Source organism: Aureobasidium namibiae (assembly GCF_000721765.1).
Source record: "Aureobasidium namibiae CBS 147.97 unplaced genomic scaffold scaffold_2, whole genome shotgun sequence".
Taxonomy (NCBI): Eukaryota; Fungi; Ascomycota; class Dothideomycetes; order Dothideales; family Saccotheciaceae; genus Aureobasidium; species Aureobasidium namibiae.
In genome coordinates this window covers 225225-248477 of record NW_013581207.1, presented here as the reverse complement: position 1 = coordinate 248477, position 23253 = coordinate 225225, and the positions used below count along the sequence as shown (strand labels likewise).

At 51.7% G+C, this 23253-nt stretch overlaps 9 protein-coding genes across 9 annotated transcripts; 3 read left to right on the top strand and 6 right to left on the bottom strand.

The window, feature by feature from the left end:
* Positions 1 to 23: 23 nt before the first annotated feature.
* On the bottom strand, positions 24 to 1653 carry M436DRAFT_37845 (oxalate decarboxylase, secreted; the record flags this gene model as incomplete). Its single annotated transcript, XM_013575254.1, has 3 exons — positions 24 to 939; positions 990 to 1168; positions 1225 to 1653. The coding sequence occupies 3 exons, from the start codon at positions 1651 to 1653 to the stop codon at positions 24 to 26; spliced, it is 1524 nt and encodes a 507-aa protein (XP_013430708.1).
* Positions 1654 to 2597: 944 nt separating this feature from the next.
* Positions 2598 to 3886, bottom strand: M436DRAFT_38728 (inositol monophosphatase; the record flags this gene model as incomplete). The annotated part of the gene is made up of 4 exons (XM_013575407.1): positions 2598 to 2910; positions 2993 to 3445; positions 3504 to 3555; positions 3694 to 3886. The coding sequence occupies 4 exons, from the start codon at positions 3884 to 3886 to the stop codon at positions 2598 to 2600; spliced, it is 1011 nt and encodes a 336-aa protein (XP_013430861.1).
* Positions 3887 to 4246: 360 nt separating this feature from the next.
* Positions 4247 to 4957, bottom strand: M436DRAFT_69453 (uncharacterized protein; the record flags this gene model as incomplete). The annotated part of the gene is made up of 1 exon (XM_013575679.1): positions 4247 to 4957. One exon carries the CDS (start codon positions 4955 to 4957, stop codon positions 4247 to 4249), a length of 711 nt encoding a protein of 236 aa, XP_013431133.1.
* Positions 4958 to 5477: 520 nt separating this feature from the next.
* On the top strand, positions 5478 to 5811 carry M436DRAFT_78197 (RNA polymerase II transcription factor B subunit 5; the record flags this gene model as incomplete). The annotated part of the gene is made up of 3 exons (XM_013575836.1): positions 5478 to 5496; positions 5558 to 5709; positions 5764 to 5811. The coding sequence occupies 3 exons, from the start codon at positions 5478 to 5480 to the stop codon at positions 5809 to 5811; spliced, it is 219 nt and encodes a 72-aa protein (XP_013431290.1).
* A 333-nt stretch (positions 5812 to 6144) lies between these two features.
* M436DRAFT_60279 (DUF636 domain protein) lies at positions 6145 to 6621 on the bottom strand (the record flags this gene model as incomplete). Its single annotated transcript, XM_013575526.1, has 2 exons — positions 6145 to 6480; positions 6556 to 6621. The coding sequence occupies 2 exons, from the start codon at positions 6619 to 6621 to the stop codon at positions 6145 to 6147; spliced, it is 402 nt and encodes a 133-aa protein (XP_013430980.1).
* Positions 6622 to 7481: 860 nt separating this feature from the next.
* M436DRAFT_38782 (transcription elongation factor SPT6) lies at positions 7482 to 11922 on the bottom strand (the record flags this gene model as incomplete). Its single annotated transcript, XM_013575416.1, has 4 exons — positions 7482 to 7732; positions 7790 to 11471; positions 11526 to 11708; positions 11761 to 11922. 4 exons carry the CDS (start codon positions 11920 to 11922, stop codon positions 7482 to 7484), a joined length of 4278 nt encoding a protein of 1425 aa, XP_013430870.1.
* A 1034-nt stretch (positions 11923 to 12956) lies between these two features.
* Positions 12957 to 14464, top strand: M436DRAFT_37625 (MAP kinase; the record flags this gene model as incomplete). Its single annotated transcript, XM_013575217.1, has 2 exons — positions 12957 to 13393; positions 13450 to 14464. The coding sequence occupies 2 exons, from the start codon at positions 12957 to 12959 to the stop codon at positions 14462 to 14464; spliced, it is 1452 nt and encodes a 483-aa protein (XP_013430671.1).
* Positions 14465 to 15207: 743 nt separating this feature from the next.
* On the bottom strand, positions 15208 to 16495 carry M436DRAFT_60276 (uncharacterized protein; the record flags this gene model as incomplete). Its single annotated transcript, XM_013575525.1, has 2 exons — positions 15208 to 15703; positions 16200 to 16495. The coding sequence occupies 2 exons, from the start codon at positions 16493 to 16495 to the stop codon at positions 15208 to 15210; spliced, it is 792 nt and encodes a 263-aa protein (XP_013430979.1).
* Positions 16496 to 22290: 5795 nt separating this feature from the next.
* On the top strand, positions 22291 to 22847 carry M436DRAFT_69449 (DUF636 domain protein; the record flags this gene model as incomplete). Its single annotated transcript, XM_013575678.1, has 3 exons — positions 22291 to 22356; positions 22430 to 22592; positions 22651 to 22847. 3 exons carry the CDS (start codon positions 22291 to 22293, stop codon positions 22845 to 22847), a joined length of 426 nt encoding a protein of 141 aa, XP_013431132.1.
* Positions 22848 to 23253: the final 406 nt, after the last annotated feature.

Below are 23253 nucleotides of genomic sequence, written 5' to 3'. Positions count from 1 at the left end.
CATTGCGTCCCCAAAGTCCCCAACTACTCAACTTCAGAAGTAAAGTTAGTCTGTCCCAAATCCGTATCTCCAGGCAGAATAAACGGCTTAATCTTAGGAAGACGATTCAGGGTATCATCACTGAACCCAAGATGTTCCTTAACAACCTGCTTAGGCGTCAATCCAAGCCACTGCGCAACACTAACATCATTGTAAATCGGCGCCTGCAGAACCTCCAAATACACCAAATCCTCAGTGCCAGTGTTCTCAAGATAATGCGCAGTGACCACTGGCACATATCCCACGTCGCCAGCTTGGAAGTCAAAGGTGCGGGAGGCTTGGGGAGCTTGGAAGAGAGTAAGGCGTCCTTGACCGCTGAGGATAAAGTCCCACTCGTCGCTGGTGGTGTGCCAGTGCAACTCGCGCATGGCGCCTGGCTTGATGGTGAAGAGGCCGACGGCAAAGTCAAAGGCTGCTGGAAAGGTCAAAGTGTCGAGGATCTTGACGCTGCCGCCGGGGACTTGATAGGGTGCCTGTTCGGAAAAGTGGTAAGAGTAGCCCATGGAGTTTTGGATGTTGCCTGCGGGACCTGTGATATTGTTGAGAGGGTCAGAAACATTGGCTGGGTATGCTGAGCCGTTGAAGATGTATAGTTGGTCTTGAGGGATGTGGTCCAGAGCTGAGATGTCGATGCGAAGGTCTTTGGCTAACACGGACTTGGGGTTGCGAGCGAAGAGTTCGGAGAGTAGGAACGTGTTGTCCTCACTGAAACTGCCTTCGTCGAAGACCAGGAGGAATTCGACGCCGGTGGGGCCGGCTTGGATGCTGTGAGGGATGCCGGCGGGGAAGAACCAGACGTCGCCTGCAGATAGGTCGTCGGTGAAGGTTTCACCAGCTTCGTTGACGGCGTTGATGCGGACTGAGCCGTTCATGATGTAGGACCATTCGTTGGCTTGGTGCCTGGGATCTGTCAGATGCTTGTATGGCTCGACACGTGATGTAGAACTTACCAGTGCAGCTCCCTGTATGCATAAGGCTCGAGGTGCATGTCAACACCAGCCATGTTCTTAGCGACAGGCAAAAGGTCAACATTCTGCTGTCTTGCCCATCCTGCACCGTTCTTTCCATGTCTGTTGTGGGAAAGGCCCAAAGGCCACTTAGCGTTCGAAACATCGCCAGCGTCGGTACCCTGTAGACAGAACGGTCAGATACAATCGCGATTGACAGCAATAAAATCAGACTTACAGGAGGGATATACAAGTCCGGGTTCTGCTTCTCCAACAACTCATTTCTCGGTCCAGGATCTGTAGGTGATTTTCCTCCTTCACCACGGATAGGCTGTGGGTTCTCGATCTTACTCAGATCAAGGTAAAATCCTGTATCCGCATCCGCAGTCTGCAGAGGTCCTACACTGAAAGCACTTGACGGTACAACAGCAGGATCGTACGAGCTGATAACATTGGTAGGATTGACACCGAGGAGTTCAGAGCCACCTCTGAGTTGGCCAGAAGCACCTGGGGGTCCGAAGGGGGTAGCAGTGGGATTGTTCGTATTGTCCAAGAATTGTACGGCAGACTCTTGACGAGGCTTGACTTTGTTTGGGACTGGTGCTGGAGCAGCAAAGACGAAGTTCAGTAGACCTGAGGCCACAAGCAGAGAAGTTCCCGTCCTCATGATGTGGTGGATTGAAAGGGACTGAAGCTTTCGCCTCAAGCTCAAGAGCCGCGTCCTACTTTATACTGGATGAGTAGCACAGAACATACCCCGCGGCGTCCGATTCTCGGCCATAGGTAGTCGTCATGATGGTAAACTCGGTGTTGAGTGCTCCGAGGCTATGTGACAGGGGAAAGTATGACATATTTTGCGGCATGTCTCAGTTGATCCAATTGGTTGTTTTTATCTGCCGGTAGATGATCGAATGTTATGAGCTCGCAGTTGGCATCGTGCGGAGACGCAACCCGAATCGATCATCCTGATCATGGCGGTATGAGCCGCACCTTGACCTTGCTGGCAGTTCCTAGAACCGGTTGTGCCCGGTCAAGAGACGTCTGAACCTTGTACTCTCAGTGTTTGTGACATTTGCTGAGAGAAGTTCGACTCTCGAGTAACACAGCGAGACCATCAATCGATCGCTCCAAGTCCTCATGCACCACACCTCTGTCTTAGCCCCATGTATCCCAATCAATCGCCAGCCGCAATTGTGTTCGTCAAGCGAGACATGGATGTTCAAAGATACATGCATCAGTACCTGTCAACTCATGCACGGAGGTGAAACAAAAACTCCGCAACCTCAAAGGAACAATGTTTGGTGATGTCGTCATCGTTCAACCTTCCCCTCACTCTTTATTGCTTTCAAGCTTTCGCCAATTGCGAGTCTTAATCGCTCACTCTATTTAGCCCCGGAAGTGTCGGCATGGGACCATCATGATGATAGCGGGATCGTGATACTGACACTCATTACGCGGCATGAACAGCGGTGTGATGAGAAAAGGTCAAGATTTGCATATTCTATATACAACATACGGACGTACGCATGGCAGAGCACGCAATATCGCGCTTCAATTCTGCCTGTATATATCGAGTATCGTAAACGAAGAGCAGATGCCGCCTGCACACATCTAAGCACCAGGTCTCGAATAATCCAAGTGCCTCACTCTCTTCCACACTTCTCTGACCACTCTCTCCTGACTTTCCCTGCCAGTCTCTGTAGCAGAAGACCCAGCAGGTCTGATGGCAAGATACAGTCGACTTCCCAACTTGACATCAGTGATTTCTGCAGTGGCAGGGTCGGAAGGTGGATTGGCGGTGGTGACTAGACCGCCAGCTTCTTGGAGGAGGCAGATTCCGGCTGCGACGTCCCATTCCCAGCATCCGCCTTCCCACCATATGTCGAAGGAACCCATGGCTACGTATGCAAGGTCGAGTGTTGCGCTGTTAGTGTTTCGTTAGTGATTGCGTCGGATGAGTAAGGGCCTCAGTGAGTGAGGTCAGGAAGAAAGAAGCAAAAACTCACGATCCAAGACTTCGTACTCCATGCACCATGCCGCCCTTCCCACCTCTTCCCCCAATCTCCCCGGCCATATTCACAAAACTCTCAATCTTCCTGTACAAATTGCCATCAGGAACGTCCTTCCTATCCTTACCCCACTCGCAAGAAAACACACAACCCTTGGGTGCCTGCTCAGGCATCGGCGGCACTGGATTCCTGACTAGAGGAAGTCGTCTGGTTTCATTCAACCAAGCTCCCTGGCCCGAGCAAGCGGAAAAGATTTGGTTGAGGAAGGGAGCGTAAATGACTCCGATGGTGGGTTTGGAGTCGAGGATGAAGGCGATGGAGACGCAGAACATGGGGAAGAGATGGGTGTAGTTTACGGTGCCGTCGAGGGGGTCGACGCACCACGTTGGTGCGGAGGTGATGAGGTAGTCTTTTGAGGCGCCTTTGGAGTAGGTTTCTTCGCCGATGAAACTGGTGAGGATGGTCAGTGGTGGTTAGGATGAGCAATGGCGAGGTAAAGACGTCTTACTCGTGAGAGGGATATTTTTTGGTGATTCGCTCTTTGACAAAGGCTTCGACGTCTGTTGTGAAGCTCATATCAGTATTGCTCGGTGTAATTTATATGATTTGTCTCCTGTCATCTCATATGCCTATCTTCAGAATTATGAGATTGATGATGATGACCAGTAATGAGAATGACATGGAAACAAACCACGAACCTTCATCAGTCTGGGTAACAATATCCACAGAACTGTCCTTCTCGACCTGCTCTTGCTGTATACCTGCAGTGCTGTCATTGCCGCATCGAGCGTCCACACCATCCATCAACATGCGTCCCGCATCTTTGGCTAATTGCACAGCAAAGTCATAGATCTCTTTGAGATGCTCTGGCGTAAATTCTGTATGCGACATGATATAATTGATGATCAGGAGAAAGAGTCAAGATTGGAGTCAAGATTGGATGATAACCATATTCACGCCAAGGAGGACTTCCGGGACTTGCTCCACAAAACACGATCGAGGCGGGACATCAGGGCCGCTTCCGTGTCTGGAGTAATGGAGGTATGGGGACATAAAATGATGGAGAATGAAGAACGAGAAATGTCATATTCGAAGGGTTTGCTATGAAATGCGATCCAGCGCAGAGCCTCTTGGGTATGGATAACAATGCCATGAGGTCGTCGTTATTCACTTCCTGAACACCAGGGGTCCCGCTATGCTACCGACTAGGATATAAATGCAAGACTTGAAAAGGAATTGTCGTAGCAGAATCTATCTGCGTTCATGATGATCGTTATAGGTGGGGAGGTCGTCAAGTTCGACGTGGTCGTGAGTATTCGTGGCGGTCGAGGTGGGTATAGTATTACTTGAGGAGGCTCTTTCGGGCGCGATTGGCGAAACAACAGCCTCGGTGTAGTCGGGAGGTTTGAGACCAGTGTTTTCTCTGCCTAGCGTTGGACGGGGTACTGCCGGAGTGGTGATGGTGTCAGGGGCAGCAGGACGGGCGATCTCGAGTACAGTGTCGTTCTGGTCGGGGGCAGACTTGTAGGCAGGAGGAGCCTCGCCTGCCTCGTTCAGACCATCGTCGTCTCTTCTGCGACGCCATGGAGAAGGTATGCCCAATGCTCCTCTTGTACCCAGCGGGTGGGCGCTGGGATCAGGCCCACTTGCGTAGTCGCGTGATAAGGCACCCCAGCCCCAGCCTCTGTTGGCGCGCAGGCCTTGGTCCTCGATGTCGCGCGACAAGGCGATTTGGCGCGAGAGATTGGCGCGGCGACGGAGGGCCTTCTTATGGCGATAAAAGACGCAAGATCCGAGGAGGGCGACGGCGACGATGACGGCGATGAAGACAAAGTAGTTCTGGTATATATCTCCAAAGCTTCTTTCTGATGATGAAGAGGCGTCATCTGAGGTGGTTGTAGGTGTGCTGTATGCGTCTGACGTGACAGCGGCCCAGCTCGTAGTGGTGGCTGCGGCGGCCATGGCGGAGACGGGATGGTATTGATTGGACGCGGTGTCTATCTCTCAGGTGCAGACGGCGAATAGACGTCGGTCGAAGAGGGAATGCGGCGAGTGTGAGGGGAAGAAGGCAACAAGTAATGCGGTGCGGATGGCTCGGGTGTGTGACTTGAGGACGAAAAGCTCCGCGGATGGTCGAGGACTTGATGTGAGACGCGGACTGAGACGAGATGTGGACGGAAATTTGCTTGTCGAGAAGAGTTACGAGTAGAGAAGAAAAGCAGGCGACATGATGCTTGAGTGACAGCACGAGTAGACTGCGGTGTTGCAAGGACCAAGGGAGGAAAGAGCGAGACAGAGACGCTTTCACATGCCCAAGAATTCCACGAGCCGCAGCTTCCCGCGACGTCAACCAAGACCCATCAAGGTTTCTTTCCCCAATTTCTTCCTCGTCGCCCTTCGTCCTGCAAAACCATCCATTTATCGACCACTCAACGTATACAACTCTCCTACCCATTCCTCAACGCAACTCAGCTCATCCAACATGCCTCGTGCGACAGCCGGTAAGCCCCCGCCTTCCAGCCATCCTTCTCATCGCTCCAATTTCTGACAACACTTCCGAAGGTACCCTGGTCCAGTGCGATCCCTCAATCAAAGCCATCATCAGCAAAATCAACGAAGAAAACGGCGGCCTCTATATCTCCGAAGACATTGACGACGAGACATGCTTGATCAACACTAAGAAGCTTGATGAACTCAAGCAAAAGCTCAAAGATGTACGACTTTTCTCTACCAGCACGTCGCACGACCATATACTGACCATATATCAGGCCCTCAAAGACACTGTTCGTGAAGCAGAAGACTCGAGCTCCGAGTAGAGTGACGATCTTCGAGTCGCTCCACGTATCGACCACAAGGCTGGAACTTCTGTACCTTGGACCTCTCGCTGGACGAACAAAATGGTCAAGTACTACAAACGAGACAAACGAGCTCGCATCCGCCGTGCTAAGGCCGCCGCCGCCCAATGTTCCAATCATGAAAACGCAACCGATTCCTAATAACACAGTGGACTTTGCACCGAGTATGATTTCCAAGTACATTGCGTCAATCCTCATACTGACAAGCCAACAGCCATCAAATATTCCAACTCTAGAGCTTCTCAGCTCTTCCCAAAAAGCCATTTCAACTATCACATCCTCTCAACCACCACCTTACATCGTATCCTTCTGCTCCGCTCCCTCCAGCGCACCAATCCATCCAGGTCTCTCAGGCGCAAACAATTCAACATTAGGCTTGCTAGCCTCTAGCGTCTTGCCACCAAGCACACCAGCCTTGACAATCTTCATACCCGGGAAATTCTCTCCATCTCTGTACAAGGTGGATCCGCAGTCGCCACAGAAGTAGGAAGTGATCTTCTTGCCAGAATCAGCGGTCTTGGTGTAGGACTTGGGGCTGCCGGTCACGGAGAAGCCTTCGCCCGAGACTACGTTGTTGACGCTGAAGGCGGAGCCGCTAATCTTTTGGCAGTCGGTGCAGTGGCAGAGTGCCTGTTGATGTCAGTCATGGTTCATAGGATTGAGGAGAAGGGAGAGAAAGAGGGGTCGTAAGGTGGGAAGGTCTACCTTTAGTGCTGGCTCTCCCTGATACTCAATCGAGACGTTTCCGCAAAGACAGCTTCCAGATGCCATGATGGATGTTTGTAATGTGTTTGTTCGTTATTGAAGATGTAGTAGTTGCAGGTGCGATTGAAGCTGTAATGTCTCAAGGGCTAGCTGCAGGCGCTGCTTTATCAATCAAAACAACAGTAAGCGGGGTAATGGTGAAGCCTATCTTCCTTTGTTACCCTTCAGACCGAGGTGTGTTTGGTTGCAAGAACGGGCGGTGTAGAAGGTGCGTCATCGTTTTCAAAGCTCTGGAGCCTCTTGGCCACGACTTTTGGCCATCTGTGACTTTCTGATTTGGATGCCTCAAACACCCTGGTATCAATTATCGACAACGATATCTTTGACAGTTCAGTTTCTTCTGTTCGGCTTTGAACACCCAGGCAATTATAACAGTTTTGAGAACCCACGACGGGTGATATTCTTGATTTTTACAAGGCTCGCGCGGGTATACATCCTTGCTAGACCTGTGCAATATTGATTGAAGCCAGCGTCACCTGCAAGTCAAGCGTCACTTTGCAAGAGACATCGATTGATCAAAATGAAAAATCTGTTTTGGTTATTCGGCCTGCCTTTCTAATTACTTTTTGCTGTTCTCAAGGATACATCTCAGCCTCCCCCTTACTCGGAAGCAGCAAGACATTCTCCCTATTCATCTCCCTAGCCAATGGCCCATCCACCCTCCCGCCCACTCTTGCATCTCGAAAGTGAGTCTTCAAATACCAATCATTGTGCACCTCATCGCAAACCCTCTGATAAGTCTCGTGCGCAATAATCTCTGCTACCTTCTTAATACCCCAGCTTCTCCTCCTCGCTTTGAGGGCCAAAGCAGACCATTCTGCATCCATGAATTCGTGTGCAGGTAAAGGGCCGTGGACAGCATTCTTCTATCGCTTGGCCACGCCAGAGGCCTTTGAGAACAAGAGCTTGAAACCGTTCTTCAGCGCACGCATATCGGGGTAAGGATGGCGTTGGAGCTCAAAGGCATTAGGGATGACTTTGACGGGCCAGGCTGCAACCTTTGCTGAGGCGCCGGCTTTGAAGCAGAGATCGAAGTAGCCAGGGTACTTCGGGTTGATGCAGAAGGCATACATGCTGCGGATGGGATTGGCTTCAGTATAAGCATTAAGCCATTCGTCTGTGAGAGTCGTGTTAGTGGAGTGGAGATGAGGGCAAGGGGGACAGGGAAACCTACTCGTCGCTTCTCTTGAGCCCTTCTGGAAGCGTTCGTCCGTCATGATCTCGTCGACCTTCTTTGCCATTGCCTTGACGTGCAGGACGATCAACTCGTCCAGATCGGAGTATGTGAATTTGCCGCCGACTTTGAGAGTTCTACCCACCGAGAACTCGTTCTCCTTGTCGAGCTCCAGCACGTCGATGTGTTGGAAGACGTTCTCGGAAACCTTCCATGTGACAGCCAAGTGATCGAGTCCTTTTGATGATGGCCGGATGACAACATCACCCTGTGCTTGTGATCCCAGGTACTCTTCTGCTTGAGCTGAGTTGAATGGTCGGAAAAGAGGGTGCTTGATGACACGCTGAGCTCTGCCAGTCTTGGCGTCCTTTTCGTGCAAAGCCTCCTTCTTGTCCTGTGCTTCCTGTTGCTCATCCCATTGTCCAGGCTCATGGTCGAACTCGCGACGGAAGGGCTCACGCAAGTCTTCTTCTCTAAGCGAGAGACGTGCTGTGAAACGCTTGGGCTCAATCTCGAGTAATTTGGCCTGAACGGTCTGGTGGGTCTGCCAGACATGTCGGGGCTCTGCACCACCGTTGCCGACACCAGCGGGGAAGTCCTGCTCGTTGACTGAACCGTCGATACCACAATCCAGCTTGACATCGATGTGGTCAGGGAAGGTGCGCTTGATCGACACGGGCACAATCATGCCAGCTGCCAGCGATTCCTTGGTCTCTCCAGTGAGCATGGTGAAGACCTCCTCTGTCGACAACAGGTAGAAGCTGCGACGAAGTTCTTCGTATGGCTGTTGCAATTCACCGCGAATAAGCTCCAAGGTAGCCTTCTTCTTGAGACCAATCTTGCGCAAAATTTCCTCGGCATAGTCGTCAAGTACAAGATCGTTGAGTTTGTCCTGGGCGTCATCCTTGATAAGCTTACGAACAACAGCATTGGGGCCAGCCTCGTCGATCTCGGCCTTAACATCTTCCTCGTCCATGTCCAGAGTGTCAGCCACAATCTTTCTCGCCGTTTCATAGTCCTCTGGATGGACACGAGTGTTGTCGAGATAATCAGAGTCCGGTTCAGTATCGTCATAGTTGATGTAGAGGAAGCTGGCGCAGTTCTCGAAAATCTTTGCTCCAACAGCTGCTCGCCTGTTACGATCAGACACTCCGATAAGTTCGTATCGTGTGTTGAGATCGCCTCCGTTGGAGTTGACAACCTTGAGAAGATGTGCTGCTTTACGGGGACCCAGACCGGCGACGTACTGTAGAAGATTGGCAGTGTATGTATCGGAGACGGCTTCGTTAACGTCGACACCGACCAAATTGACTGTCTCGATCATGGCCATTTCCAAGTGTTTCAGTACCTTTTCCTGAGGGATGAGCGTTTGGTTTGAGGTGAAGGAGATGGATGTGATGTCGCGACCCAGAGCAGCGTATTCCTTGAGAGGACTTTGCATGTATCTAGCGAGAGCGATACAGTACCTCGTGAGCGGAGGCACGGTAGGGTGCTCGGCGGTGGCACGATCGCTGGTGTAGTAGAGGCGAGCAACTTCGTCGTTAGTAATGACAATATCAAGCTTGTCGCTCTGTTCCGAGCCATCCTCTTCTTCGTACGGTGTACCGCGCAGGTCGTGGCTCTCAATAATCTCCTGGAGATCCTTGTAGAGTCTGCGAGTCTCTACAGAGAAACCAGAAACAGCAACAACATCAGGCTTGCGGCGTTCGACGAGGTCGACAAATTGTCCCACATCAGCTCCGTCAGGCAAGAACTTTTCTTTGTTGCCCATGCGAATGTCAACAAACTTGCCATTCTCAAGCACACGGCCGTTCTCGTCGACATAAGCCCAACAGATAGCATCGTTGCGTTTGCCAGCACCGTTTGAGAGAGCGAGCACTCTGGGAGTAGTACCAAGGACCATACCGCGAGGCTTGTAAGGAGCCTGATCAAGCTTGTTGGCATATTCTTCTCTGCACGCGCGAGCGATTTGAGCCTCACACTCGGTCTTGAGGTTCTCCTTGACACCCTTGACGATTGTGCGGGTGAGCTTCTCAAGAGCCATGTCCAAGACTTCCCTGCGCAAAGCGTTCCAGGCATCAGCGAGCTCACTAAAGTTGTCGGACATGATGTTCTTGTAGAGGCTGTCCTTGAACCTGTCCCAGACTTCCATGCGAACGCGAACCTCGACAAGACCTTCATCTTCGGCCTTGAGCATGCGCAAGAAGAGTTCAGGCTTGGCGACAATTGATCTCAGATCCTTTCCACGCAGATACTTGAACTCGTAGTATGGGTGCTCCTCATCAATTCTTCTCAGACCCTTCTCGGTGCGGAAACAATCGAAGACACCATCCATGTAGAAGTTTTGACGCAGAAGCTTGCGCATACGAGGGCTTTGGGCGAGTTCCTCGGCGAACATGGCCTTTGCAGCTGCAAGAAGCTGTTGGCTGTTGGAGTACTCTGATCCGTCAACGAGCTTGTCGGCCATGTCATCTGGTCTCTCAGTAGGATCCTCGGTGTATTGCCTTGTGCCAACCTTGAGTGCGTTTTGCGCCAAAGCATCTGCAGAAATGCCGAATGCTCTGACCATGTGATATGCCTGTCCAGCGCGAACCTTGTCCCAGATGTTACGAGTTCCCCTTGCTCTTTTCTGTGTTCCGTTGGTCTCTGCGTCATAGACAGTCGTGTCCTTGAGTTGAGCGGCGTATTGGAAGTGTAGGTAATCCTGAACATCTTGCAACTCCTCCATGGTGACGGCGACTGGGATCATGTCGTTGAAGATTTCGTCGTTTGAGTCGGTCATGGCCTCGCGAATGCTCTCGATGGATCTTGACAAAGCTTCGCGCTTCTCGACGAAGGCACGATATTTGAGATCAAGTTCATAGATTTCCCACAGGTCGCTGTTTTGCAACAATCTTGAAGCCTTGATTTCGTGCTCAGGAGCATCCGGGTCGTTCGGGTTGGGCGACACAGCAACACGCTCCTCGTGGATAAGGTAGTCCTTGCGGTTGTGGAGAATGAAGGGAATCTCGAGCTCTTCGACATTCATGAATCGCAAGACGTGTCCAACGACTTCACGGAAAGGCTCAATGAGGTCACGATCCAGACGCTTCTTCGGTAAGAGGAAGTTGGAAATCCAGTGTGTTTCTTCCATCATGCGAGCAGACATCTCCTCGTCTGACAGTTCCATTTCCCTGAAAGGCTGGCGAGCGAGCTGGTAGCGTTCGGGAACGTCGGTATTGCGGATGATGTTATCACCCTCAGTCAACATCCTGTCAGCCAATTGCGAAGGCTCGAAAACGTCCTTGAGTTCGAGCGGTTTGTCCAGACCTTCTTGATTCTCATCGCCCTCCTCTTGTAGTTGCAGAGCCCAGTCATATTCTGTGCCGTCACCGAAGGCGGCCATCATGTCTTCTTGAGCCGACTCGTCCAGACCACTCTGCATGCGGAGGGGGTCAACGTAGCCTCTACCAGGTCGTCGAACTTCGGCGGCATCGCGCATGGCCTCGCGCTCCTCATCGGGGAATTCGTCCTCTTCGATAAAGTCGGCAAATTCGTCGGCATAGGCTCTGGGCTCGCGTCCGTAGGCTCTACCATCGGGGTCGGCCATCTCCTCATCGTCACTAAAGATGTCGTCGATGCCGCGCGCTTCATTTCGATCCCGGTCTTCGCGATGGCCACGCTTCAGGCGCTTGAATTTGCTCTTCTGGAAGGGTTAGTGTGCTGGATGGTTGTGTACGCGGCAATTGGTAGTCACCTGTTCCTCCTGACGACGTTGGTAGTCGGGATGTGTCTCGCCAATCAAGTCCAGATCTTCCTCGTCTAGCAGAGCATCCTCGGCCTCGCGCTCCTCTCTTCTGCGCTTCTTTCTCTCGCGACGGCGCTCACGGCGCTCTTCGTCATCTTCTTCATCTTCGTCTACGATAAAGCCTTCACGAATCTAGCTGCCTTGTTAGGATTGAGCATCTGCCAAGTCGAGTTTGTATGCGCACCTCTCTTTCGGCTTCCTCATCATCGTCCTCTTCCTCCTCGCTGGAATCGTCGATGTTTGCCTTTTGCTTTCTGGGACGTGGTGCCTCCTCATCACCCTCGAACTCCTCGTCTTCTTCGCTGCCGAGCTCAGCATCTAGATCGAACAAATTTGCTGTCGTCATGATGGTTGTGATTCGCGATGTTTTGGTGCAAGCTGTCTGGTCGAGGTGCAGGCGCGTGGAGGATGTCGGTCTTCAATTCGTGACGGCAGCTGTGGGCTCCGCTGACAGGAGAGAAAGGGAAAGAATAGAGTTGAGCAAGCAAGCGCTTTTTGGTGTTGGCCGCGAGAAAGTCAAGTGATGTCGATGAACAGGCGAGATGCTGGTGCTCCTTCACCCGTGACAAGTTGCTGTATGGAAACTGCGACTGCCGTCACGGCCTTGGCACCTGCCTCCGGTGGATCTTCGGTTACGACGGGAGGTCGCGCCTGCTTGAGCTGCGAAAGAGGACCCGATCAAAGAAGGATGTCGCGAGAGGTGACTGAATCCTCGATCACTATACCTGTGACGATGGAGCTATGAGTACCTCACTAAGAATCACTCGAGTATCTAACAGAAACCAACAGTAACAATAGTAGACACACACCGACAGACCAAAGTGACAGTGTCTGGCGGTTGGTGGATGGCTTGGCAAGAGGTGAAGTGCCAAGGGCGGGATTCGGAAGCAACGAGGAAATCGAAGGTCTGTAGAAGGTCCAAGGGTCGAAGCAGTTGTTTCAACGAGCACTTCGCCTGTCTCATCTAGACCTCGTGCCGATTGTCTCGCTGCTAGTTTCCTTCTCTCCAATGTGTTTTGTATAATATGCCGTCTACCTGTCACTCTTGACCTGCCAGCCGCCTTTCTTCATTCTTGCAATCTCAATCTCCAATCTCCCACTTTGACCAGCTCCCTCCAACAAAGCCCGCTCTGGCCCCACCCGACAGACAGCAGACCCCTTATTGCCGACCGACGTGCATACGCCAAACACCAGGGCTACCCAACTTGATTGTACACAGCGGTCCGCCGCCCGACCTAGCTCACCACCCAACATTTATTAATTCCACCCAGAGGGACAGCCAATCACTTTCTCGGCTTAGGGAGTCCGCCAAAACTCGCTGCGAACCATACGAGGCACCTTCAGACTCAACTCCAACGCAAACACACACCGCGGCCCACCATGTCGGACGCCTTCAAGACAAAGACGATGAAGCGCAAGAACGTCAAGGGTCTGGCCCTCAGCGCTCCGGCTCCTCGTCCTGCCCAGCCCCTCACACCAGATGGAGAAGCCGCCGCCGGTCAAGAGACAGGCCGCGCAGACACACTAGAGATCGGCGTTGAGTTCAGGTTAGATCTCAAGAGCGAGGATCTTCAAGTCATCAAAGAGCTGGGAGCAGGCAACGGAGGCACAGTCAGCAAGGTCATGCACACGGCTACGAAGGTCGTCATGGCGCGCAAGATTATTCACGTCGAGGCAAAGAAGGAAATCCGAAAGCGCATCGTACGAGAGCTGCAGATCATGCACGAGTGTAACTCACTCTCCATCGTCTCCTTCTACGGCGCCTTCTTGAACGACATGGGCGATGTGGTCATGTGCATGGAGTACATGGACGTTGGGTGAGTGTCGCTGAGGAATGTGACGGCTCAGAAAGCAAGACTGATACAATATGCAGCTCACTGGACAGCATCTCGAAAAACTTTGGACCGGTGCGAGTCGACGTTCTAGGAAAGATTGCAGAGTCCGTCTTGGGAGGACTCGCATACCTCTACCGCATGCACCGCATCATGCATCGCGACATCAAGCCTTCGAATATCCTGGTTAACAGTAAGGGTCAGATCAAGTTGTGCGACTTTGGCGTCAGCAGTGAGCTTGACAACTCGGTCGCCGACACCTTTGTCGGAACGGGCACCTACATGGCTCCCGAGAGAATCCAGGGGTCGCCGTACACGGTCAAGTCGGACGTGTGGAGTGTTGGCTTGTCGCTGATGGAGCTCGCCATCGGCAAGTTCCCCTTCCACAGCGAGAACGGCGACGACGATGACCTGGCCGGTCCTCAGGGCATTCTTGACCTCCTCCAACAGATCGTGCTCGAGCCTTCGCCCAAGCTTCCCAAGAGCGACGCCTTCCCCAAGATCCTGCACGATGTCATCGACAAATGTTTGATGAAGAATCCCGACGACCGACCCACTCCCGCCGAACTGTACGAAACAGATCCCTTCCTGCAAGCCGCCAAACGCACGCCCGTCGACCTCGAGGCGTGGGCCGTCAGCATGATGGAGCGCCACAATCGCAAATCTCACCTTGTGCCACAACTCTCTCCTCAAACAAAGCAGCTACTCAGATCTGGCGGCAGAGAGCACGAGAACCAGCCCAGTCCGCCGTCTTCGTCATCCGGCGACATCCCCATCAGCACACAATCCATGCCGCGCCACTCGCAACGCCCTAGCTATCCCACACGCACATCCAGCGCCAGCCAGGTACCCATGGCTGCCCAACCTTCGTTGAACCTGCCTATCCGCCCTGCTCCCCCAGCCGGTTCAGCCTCCCAACCGCGCTCTGCCCGTCGCGAACCTGCACCTACCTCAAGACACGACTCGGCTTCTCGCACCACTCCCAGGCGCGCTCCCGACTACTCCAACTACGACGATATCGTCTCTGGCTACTACGACACCAACAACAAGTTCTAGATGTACCTGTCGCCTCGTCCAGATCCAGTGCTAGAAATACCTTAGGGACACAGCATCCGAGAGCTAGAGGAAGAGGAAGGCCCAGCAGGAGGGATTTCAGAGAGACAGGTCATTATTCCGGTTCCAGACATTTTCATTCGCGTCCTTTTCAGCAACGGCAACTTCATCTCATAACTCATTGCACTGGCGTTTTGGTCCAACGAGGACTTTTTTTTTTGCACTTTTTGGGTCCTCATAACCAATAGGGTTGGCGTTCCTTCTTCTTACACATGCGAGCATTCTTGGAGAACAAATCAAATTCTACTTTTACCAATCATACTTTGCGTCTCGTGCAAAAGAAGACATCTGACCATGATCAAGTTGTAGTGATGAAGTTGTTGATGTATTCTTTTTCGTTATCTCATGCTAACATAATAGATGCTTTGAACCCAATGATATCCATCCATCCATATTACTCCAGCCGATCGCAAAACGCCAAAAAGACCAGATGTATGCCCAAAAGACCCCATGGTCTTCATGATTCCCAACGTCAAACCATGCGCCATCAATCTCGTTCTTCCCAACTCATCAAAGCCACATCCCACTCATAATCATACAATCTTTTTTTCCTTCTTTCCCACCATCCCTCTTCAATGCACCCGGAACGACAACCCCATCCATCCCCTTCCAACGCCAGAATCCGGAAACCCACAACGCCCAAACCCCCAAACCCCAACTCCAATCCCCTGACCCAAAAGCAAAAATCAACGCTTAACCCCATTAACACCCTCTCTACCTGCTACCCTGAACACCCCACTATCAACCTCAGCAACGGCCTCCCACCCCTCCCCCTCCATCCTCGCTAACGTAACCCTAACTCTATACTCTCCCTGCTCTCTAACGCACAAGCCCTCAAAGCCAACCGCACCCACCACTTCTCCCCTTTGCCCGCGACTCAGCATAGCGAGATCAGCACGTGTGGGCTCACTAACGCTATCCATAAGTTTTTGGGTGGAGGAAAGGAGGGAGCCGGCGGGGAGAGGGATGCCGCTGGGGGAAATGAGGGAGATTACGGCCAGGAGGGGTGGAGAGCGTGAAGGGCGGGGTGTGGTGATCAGGAGGCGGGTTGGGAAGGGGGTGGAGGGGGAGAGAGAGGTGGGTGGGGAGGTTGTGAGGGTGAGGGTGTAGGGGGAGGTTGAGGAGGTGGTGGTGGTGTGGCGGTGTTGAGTTGGCTCTGAGCGGGTGGTGCTGCGGCGGGATCTGGTGGGTGTTAGGTTTTGTGGCATTGTGGTTGGTAAAGGAGTGGGGAGAGCAGATAGCAATGACAGTCGAGTATATGAACGGAGAAGAGGCAATGAGGATGTGGAAGGAAGAATGAGAACGTGGGAAGGATGGTTGAAATGGGTAAGAGGCATTGGGGAAGAGGTGGTGAGGTCTTGGAAGTTTGGTAGACGTCGAATGTGTAGTGATAAAGTATGCCAGATTCAGATCAAGATGCTAGGATCATCGCTGCACTCGTGCTCTGCGTCTTCAGATCTTGTGTGACGTGGAGTGGATGCAATTGCTCATGCTTCCGAACAGGCAAAATGGCATGTCATAAAGTGAAACCAGATCCCTGCTAGATCTTGCAGGAAGCACGGCTCACATCATGATATACACTCATGCCGGAAGCACGAGAGTGGAGCAACAAGACGGTGAGAAGTGGAGAAGACAGAAACTGAGAAGTGGAGCAGGGAAGAAATGCATGGCAACTTACTCAACACTGCGAGGACCGTGGTCATTGCGGGCGTAGGTGCGGCGTGCAACGTCTGCCATTGTAGATGCTGGTTGATGTTGTTGAATGTGTAGTTCTCGATATTGCTCTTGGTGAAGTCTGGCTATGCGTGCTGATCGTCGTAGTTCTACAAAGCGATCTTCTTCCGGTAGTTGATGCCGATTATGTTGATGCTGGCGTCTGAAAGGTGGCCTCCGGGTTCTGGTTGTATGAATTCTAGCCTGAGGAGATGGTTGATCAGTATTCTGCCGTTGCCGTCCGGACTGTGATCCAGCCATGGTTGTGTGTTTAAACCGGTGATGTTGGATGGCGGGAAACAGAGAGGGCAAAAGGATAAAGATGAAGGGGAGACGACCACAACATATAGGTTGTGATGGGATGGTAGGGCAATGGCTTTTGAGGCTTGAAGTCAGAGATTTGCAATGCCTCTTTCTCAACTGCCTTGCTATCTCCATGTGGTGCGGATCATGTCAAGGGAAGGACCGGGCCGGGGACAGGGAAACGGTCAAACGTCAAACGCGTTGAACTTCATCTCTTGACTCAAAACGTACCAGATATTGACAGTATGAATCGTGGTAGAGATGACGGAAAGTGGATTGGACAAAGACGGAGCGGGGTTGCTGTCCGATGAATGAGGTTCAGCTGGGCAAGAAATAGACTTTCGGGCGGGTTCAATAACAGCGGACAAAAGATAGTGTTCCAGAGTAAGCAGACTCGATGCTGAAAGATGAATTGATGTGATCCAATGGCACTTCTTTGGAGACGAGCTGCCGACTTTATATCTCGGTTCCGGCCAAAAGGTCCTCGAGCTTTGGTTCCCTTGTCACGGACTGATGTCGAATCCACCGTACCTGTCCCTCATTGACAAGGTTCATTCATCGTTTAGCGTTAGTCAGATGGCCGGGCGACAAATCAGAAGTGCTGGAGCGGGTGCCACATGAATCGACTAGAAATTCATGCGGACGACACAGACATCGAACTTGCCTCTTGCAGCGAGATTCACTGCAACCAAGAAGCTCCGGTGCAGCGCGGACTGAATCGGATCATCCTGAGCCGTTGGACTGGGAATTGAGGATTGTGCCTTGTAAGGATGTGGTTTGGAAAGGAGTGGGCATAGGGAAAAAGCATGGACGTTGCAGTACGAATCTGCAAATCAATCGAGCAGGCAGAGCGTCCACGATTGTGCAGATTCGGTGCGTCGCATATCAATGCCGGAGTCCACCTTTCTCCAAACATCCATGGACATGGTGTCGGGTTTGCGCCATGGCGTGCTGCTAACTGCTGCAGACGTCTTGGTTTGGAGTCAGGTCTGGCCTGAGCGCGGCGGTACACACGAGCCCGTTGACGCCAGGCGTTTGCTCTTGACCAACCACATCGCAGAACTCACCTACTCTCAGCGTCGGGTAATTAAGGAACAGGCGCCGGCCTGTGCAAAAGACGCGCTTCTCTCAGATGCGGGCCATGCGAAGAGAATAGACGTTGGCGCGCTGACGGCATTCGCATGAATCTGCCAAAAGTAAGAAGGGAAAGCCCTGGCACAACTGATCGCATGTCTCCCTTTTGAGACGGGGTGGCATCTTTCGACGAACTATCTTTGCGACACCATTGTACTCTTTCAGAAAAACAAGTCAGCCTCTACCTATAGCAGGCGGCGCTAGGACTGGTGCCAAGTCGAGAAACATAGACGACGACCCGTGGTGTTGTTCTTCAAGAATCGAGCCGCCACACGCAATCTCGAGAAGACCCGACATTGTAGATAAGCGCTGCAGATCCACGCTCGCGAGCTACATCGTGGGTCGCTGAGGCGTGACAAATCTGGTCAATCTGAGGAAAAGAATGCATCTCATCTCAGCTTGGGTAGCCGACACGATGCAATGACTTGCAGATTTTGCAGGTGCGACCGACAATGGCAGCTTCTCCCGGGGAACCACCACCGGTAAAATACATTCACGCATTTGCATGCTGCTGTGGTGCATGCCGCACTCCTCTCATCTTCCAGTACCCGGCCTACGTACGATTTTGGAACAACCTCTCATGCAGAATAGACGTCAAGTCTGTCAAAGCTTCCCAGCTCAGGGGAGAGGGGGTCGGTCAATCTCGTGCCAGCTTCGCAAATCTTTAATACACGGCATCGTGCTTCCACGGGCCCGTCCGAGACTACCCAAGCCGACCAAGCCCTCGGGTACGTTGGTCGTCCGCCTGATCGCTGTTGACCTTTGATCAGGATTGAGCAACCCTGCTCACCAGCTGTGACTCTTCCAAATACGCTCCCGCTTCGTCGTCATACCACGATCCCCTAGATACGCCCCGGCTCCCGTACCAGAGCGTGCTAGCAGCGTGTGAGTAGCGTGCAAAGCATGCACCGGCAGTCTTTAGTCATTGGCTCATCGGAGCGAATGACCAGATATCGCACAACTTGCTCATAAAGTTGCCTCACTACTTCATACTGCGCAGCGATTGATCTGTCCCCGAGAATCAGTCTTATCAGCGTTTCCACCGTAGCACGCTCGCTTATAAAGAATTGACCTGTCAACTGTTACACATCTTGGACGTTGCACTGGTTGTTCTCACTGCTGGCATCCACGCCCGCAGATGCAGGTCCCAGGTACAGTCCAACACATTGGTCAGATCCAGCATTGGAACACACGATTGATCCGAGTAGTCGTCAGAGCTCGCACCAAAGCTGCGGATAGGATGTGTTTGGGTAATTCCAAAGGTTCGACAGACTGAACATACATTCGGATGCAAGCCTTTCAAACTTTGGGACCGCAACCCTGCAGGAATAGTTTGATTCACGCACACTCGGCTTCTGGCAGATATTCCACATACGATCACTTATGATCACACGAAGACTCGCAACGTCACAACGATTACTGATTGCCGAGTGCGATATGTGGTTAGATCGATTCAGCCCTGTCTAGATGAGTTGTCGCGCACAGTCGACATGCAAGCAGAGATGTGCTAAAAACGGAAGCGGCACCTCTCAGATAGGTGGTGCTACTAACCACCGTAGCCTCATATTTCCAATGTCATCGCAACTGCCGCCATTGAATGCTAATCTCTGTGAGCAAAGATAAAGTGTCCAAGTCCATCCTGGTTCTTGTTTAGGAGGGCAAATGGGTGCGGGCGGTTTCTTACGTGCGCATCGCAATGTGTTGACGTTTGGGAGATGCGCTCCTTCAGCCATGATCATCTCACATATATGTCGGCCCTAGCTTGGATGCATAGATACTCAACTCCTGACCCAACATCGTTATCCAGATATACCCGGATGGCTGAGAGCAGCGACAAAGCACAACCCGACCATGCCCTTACCCGCATGCATGCGTGCGCCATATGGACGCCAAGTCCCGACAGAACAATCCCGAAGATCTTGAAACACGTCCGTGGTATCCCGATTCTGGAGAATCCCTGTAGGGAAGATGGCTGATCCGTCGGTGCAGAGGTGGCACGAACAAGCGTTTCCCTGATCGGACCGGATGGACTGCTTTGCCAGATCTTGGCCGTGCTCAACCGACTCCAGTCAGCAAATTTATCCAGATAGATTGCTTTGCAGCTTTGATTGCGTACGAGCACACTGCCGCCTCACCAACCATGCGATCTTCGGGAGGCCGATCCCGACGAATCCGAAACACGACTCGAATATTCTTATGCGGATTGTGGTATTGTTTGTCATGACTTGAGTGTTGACAAGGCTGAGAGCTGAGTTCTGACGCTACGATTTTCGTGACACTACGGAATGCTGGTTTGAGATACATGGCTGAAAATAAGACTGCGACCGACAGTGCTGCCAGAATCAGGTCATTGCGTTGCTGAGCCTCCGTCATTCATGGAAGCGATATCTGAACATGACCATCTATCTCGAGGAATTTCGTCGGAGCGACTGCCTGGACACGGATCATACTGACAAGTCGACATAGTTCGTTCGTAACTGCTCGCGCTCTCATCGTGGAGAAGTCCTTGCTCGGACGTCCCTTCTGAAACCGTGCTGCGCATGCAAGAACTTGCTTCCTTGACCATCGAAGCATTGAATTGGCGTCAAACATTCTTTGCCATTGAAGGTCTTGTAGCTCAGATTAAAGACAGAACGGCTTTTGAGTGACCTGTCGAGCTTAGAGCTCGGTCCCACGCAACCGTGAATCACGCAGTCATCTCACAAATATATTCTGCCGCCGGCTAACAACCAATCTACTTGCACACCACCCTTCTCATCCTGCTCCCAAGCGGGAGCTTCCAGCATTCCGACCAATGTCTCGGTTTCATCCCGTCCCCGATTTTCACTCTATCGTCTCGGCAGGCTGGCGGAAGCACCCTTCCAGGTGATCAAAATTCCTTCGGAGCGTTCGAGCGCTCTCGGCTTCTCGTCGTCTGGCCGGCTCCGTCTTGTCTCGCTCGTTCGGGCACGACACCTCTTATTCGACCAGGTGCCATGACGGCAGATGTCTTACTTGCCGCATCATATATCGGACCAGGCTAATGATTACATAGCATCTCGAAGTCATGCTCATCGATCGAGCTCATATCCTCCAGTCTTTCATCCCCACGGAGACCTCGCTCATGTCCGTCTCACGCGCGCTTACCGTTGCGATATGCGCTCCATCGCTGCAAGCCAGACGATGACTGAGACAGTCGAGACCGCACCTACGTACTGCACGCCGTCGGGCAATTGTACGTGCACGTTGACCGATTCCGTATATCGGCCACTTCCTCAGGTCCTTGGGACGATGCATGTTTCCGGAAACTCAACGGTCTTCATTCTGGTCCGTGTCTAAACCCGTCATATTGCGCGATTACTGAACGATCCTGCTGTGCCTCGGGTTTTCTAAGCGATCATGCAGAGGTATAATGCACCATGACTATCTGTGTCATGTAGGAGCGAATCTCAGAGTATATTTCTGGAATCCCTTGGACGCCACAGCGATGGCTAAATCGTGCTTTATGACTCGAATTCTCTGACTCTCCAACTTCTTGCAGCTTCGCGTGAGGACTTCGAGAGAGATCGAATCGGGCATATCTTACAAAACACCTCAGTCCTTGCTTCACAAAGAGATAACGGTTTGTGTATTAGAGACTTGGGGGACAAAAGAATGGCCTCGCCCTCGCATTCGACTGACCTCCACACAATCCGTCACCTCATCGGACATCTTGTTATCTTAAACAACATCCTGCATCTATATCTGGCAACAGTTTCTGATGTTATAGACAGGAGATGTCGAAGCAGCACACAGACTCTCTGAAACGACGATAAACCTAGATAGCGCTATCAAAATGCATGGTAAAGTCAGGGAATATAGCAGCGACCTTAGAAACTTGACATCAATGTAGTTTTGACTAAGCCATACTCCAGTGAAGTAACCCCATATACAAAATGAGACATAGACACACCACATACGAGATCAACATGACAACGCAAGGAGTAAAAGTTCCACATGCAAGGGCGAGCTGTCTGTTCCACTATATAAGCGGGCATCATGGCTTCTTTCAACTTTTACATCCTGGCCGTCGCCCCATTCTATTGGGTTTGCAGATCTACCAAAAAGGCTGCCACTTGCTGTTGCCAGCTGAATATGATATCACGGATGACCGGATCGCATCGACACCTACTATCGACGAAACGACAGAGGTCGTCGACGCCTTAGGTAACCTAGGCTTCGCAAACTTGCGGTTACTCTCTCAAGGGTGCGGAGGCACTGCAACGTTGTGATGATTGTAATTGCGTTAGCACGAAAGCGTAGGAAGGGGTAGAGGTTTGCAACCCGAAGCGCGACGTTGGGTCCGATCTTTGGAATCTCACATGTCTGTTCTAACACCTCTCAAAAATGCATAAGGTTCAAAGAATCAGAGTGGTGGCCGCTGAGAGAAATTGTTAAGCCGCCTCTCTTCAGACAATCCTTTATCTTGAATGAGTTTGTGCATTGTTATAGCTCCCAATATTACCCTGCGACGTCAAGGGAACGTTCGAGAAGCCTGGTGCCTAGAGCAACGCCGACCACTTGTCCTTATTATCTTGACCTTTATAACATTGACATACATAACTCTATCATCCACGTTACAAACCACAGACTTCACAATCATGTATACCGGAAGCTGCTTCTGCAAAAACATCAAGATCGAGCTGAAGAATCAGCCTTTTGCAATTGTAAGCTCCTCCCCACTGCATGATAGAAAAAAAAGGATTAAAAATGTGAATTAAATACTGACTACAAGTTCAGGGCATCTGCCACTGCACCGATTGTCGCAAGATCTCCGGCTCAGCATACAGTTACAACTTCATTGTTAGCGGCTCTGACTACAAAGTCGTTGGTTCACCGGCAGAAACACTCAAAATCGCCGACTCGGGAAACAAAGTCAAGAATTATTTTTGCAAGGATTGTGGTATGTTGCTCTACATTCCTTCCAACGGTCTAGCAGACACTGATGCTTTGAGTCGCAGGAAGCTCGTTGTATGGAGGGGCAGTGGCGCAGAGTGGACAGATAGAGAGAGTAGCTATGAGAGCTGGAATCTTTGATGATCTGAAGGGTATGGAGTTTGGAAAGCCTTCGGTAGAGATATATGCTGCACAGAGGTTGGACTGGGTCAAGCCTGTTGAGGGGTGCATGCAGTTCGATGGTATGTTGCCCTCTTCATGAGGAACACGAGGATACTGGACGCTTGGATATTACCAGCAGATACTTGGACGAGCTTATTGGAACACTTTGACAATTTGAAATACACGATCTGGTGAAAATGCTTAATCTTGGACAGTAGTGACAAGCCTTCACTTCCACGCTGCAGAACGATCTTGTCCTGGGTCGAGATTCCAGTCAACTCACCAAACGCGGCAAATCACGAGAGTGCAATCCCAGAGAGTATGGTCATCTACGGACGGAGCCTAAAGCTCTCATATATCGATCCTGGCATTGCACTGCTAATCCGCCGACGGTGTTGCTCGGGTCTAACGCGAGATTGGGAAGTTTCCTCACCATCTCCAAGCCCGTGACCATTGGTACGGATCATATTCGACGTGTTGTGATTAATGAGGACGATGCAATTGGA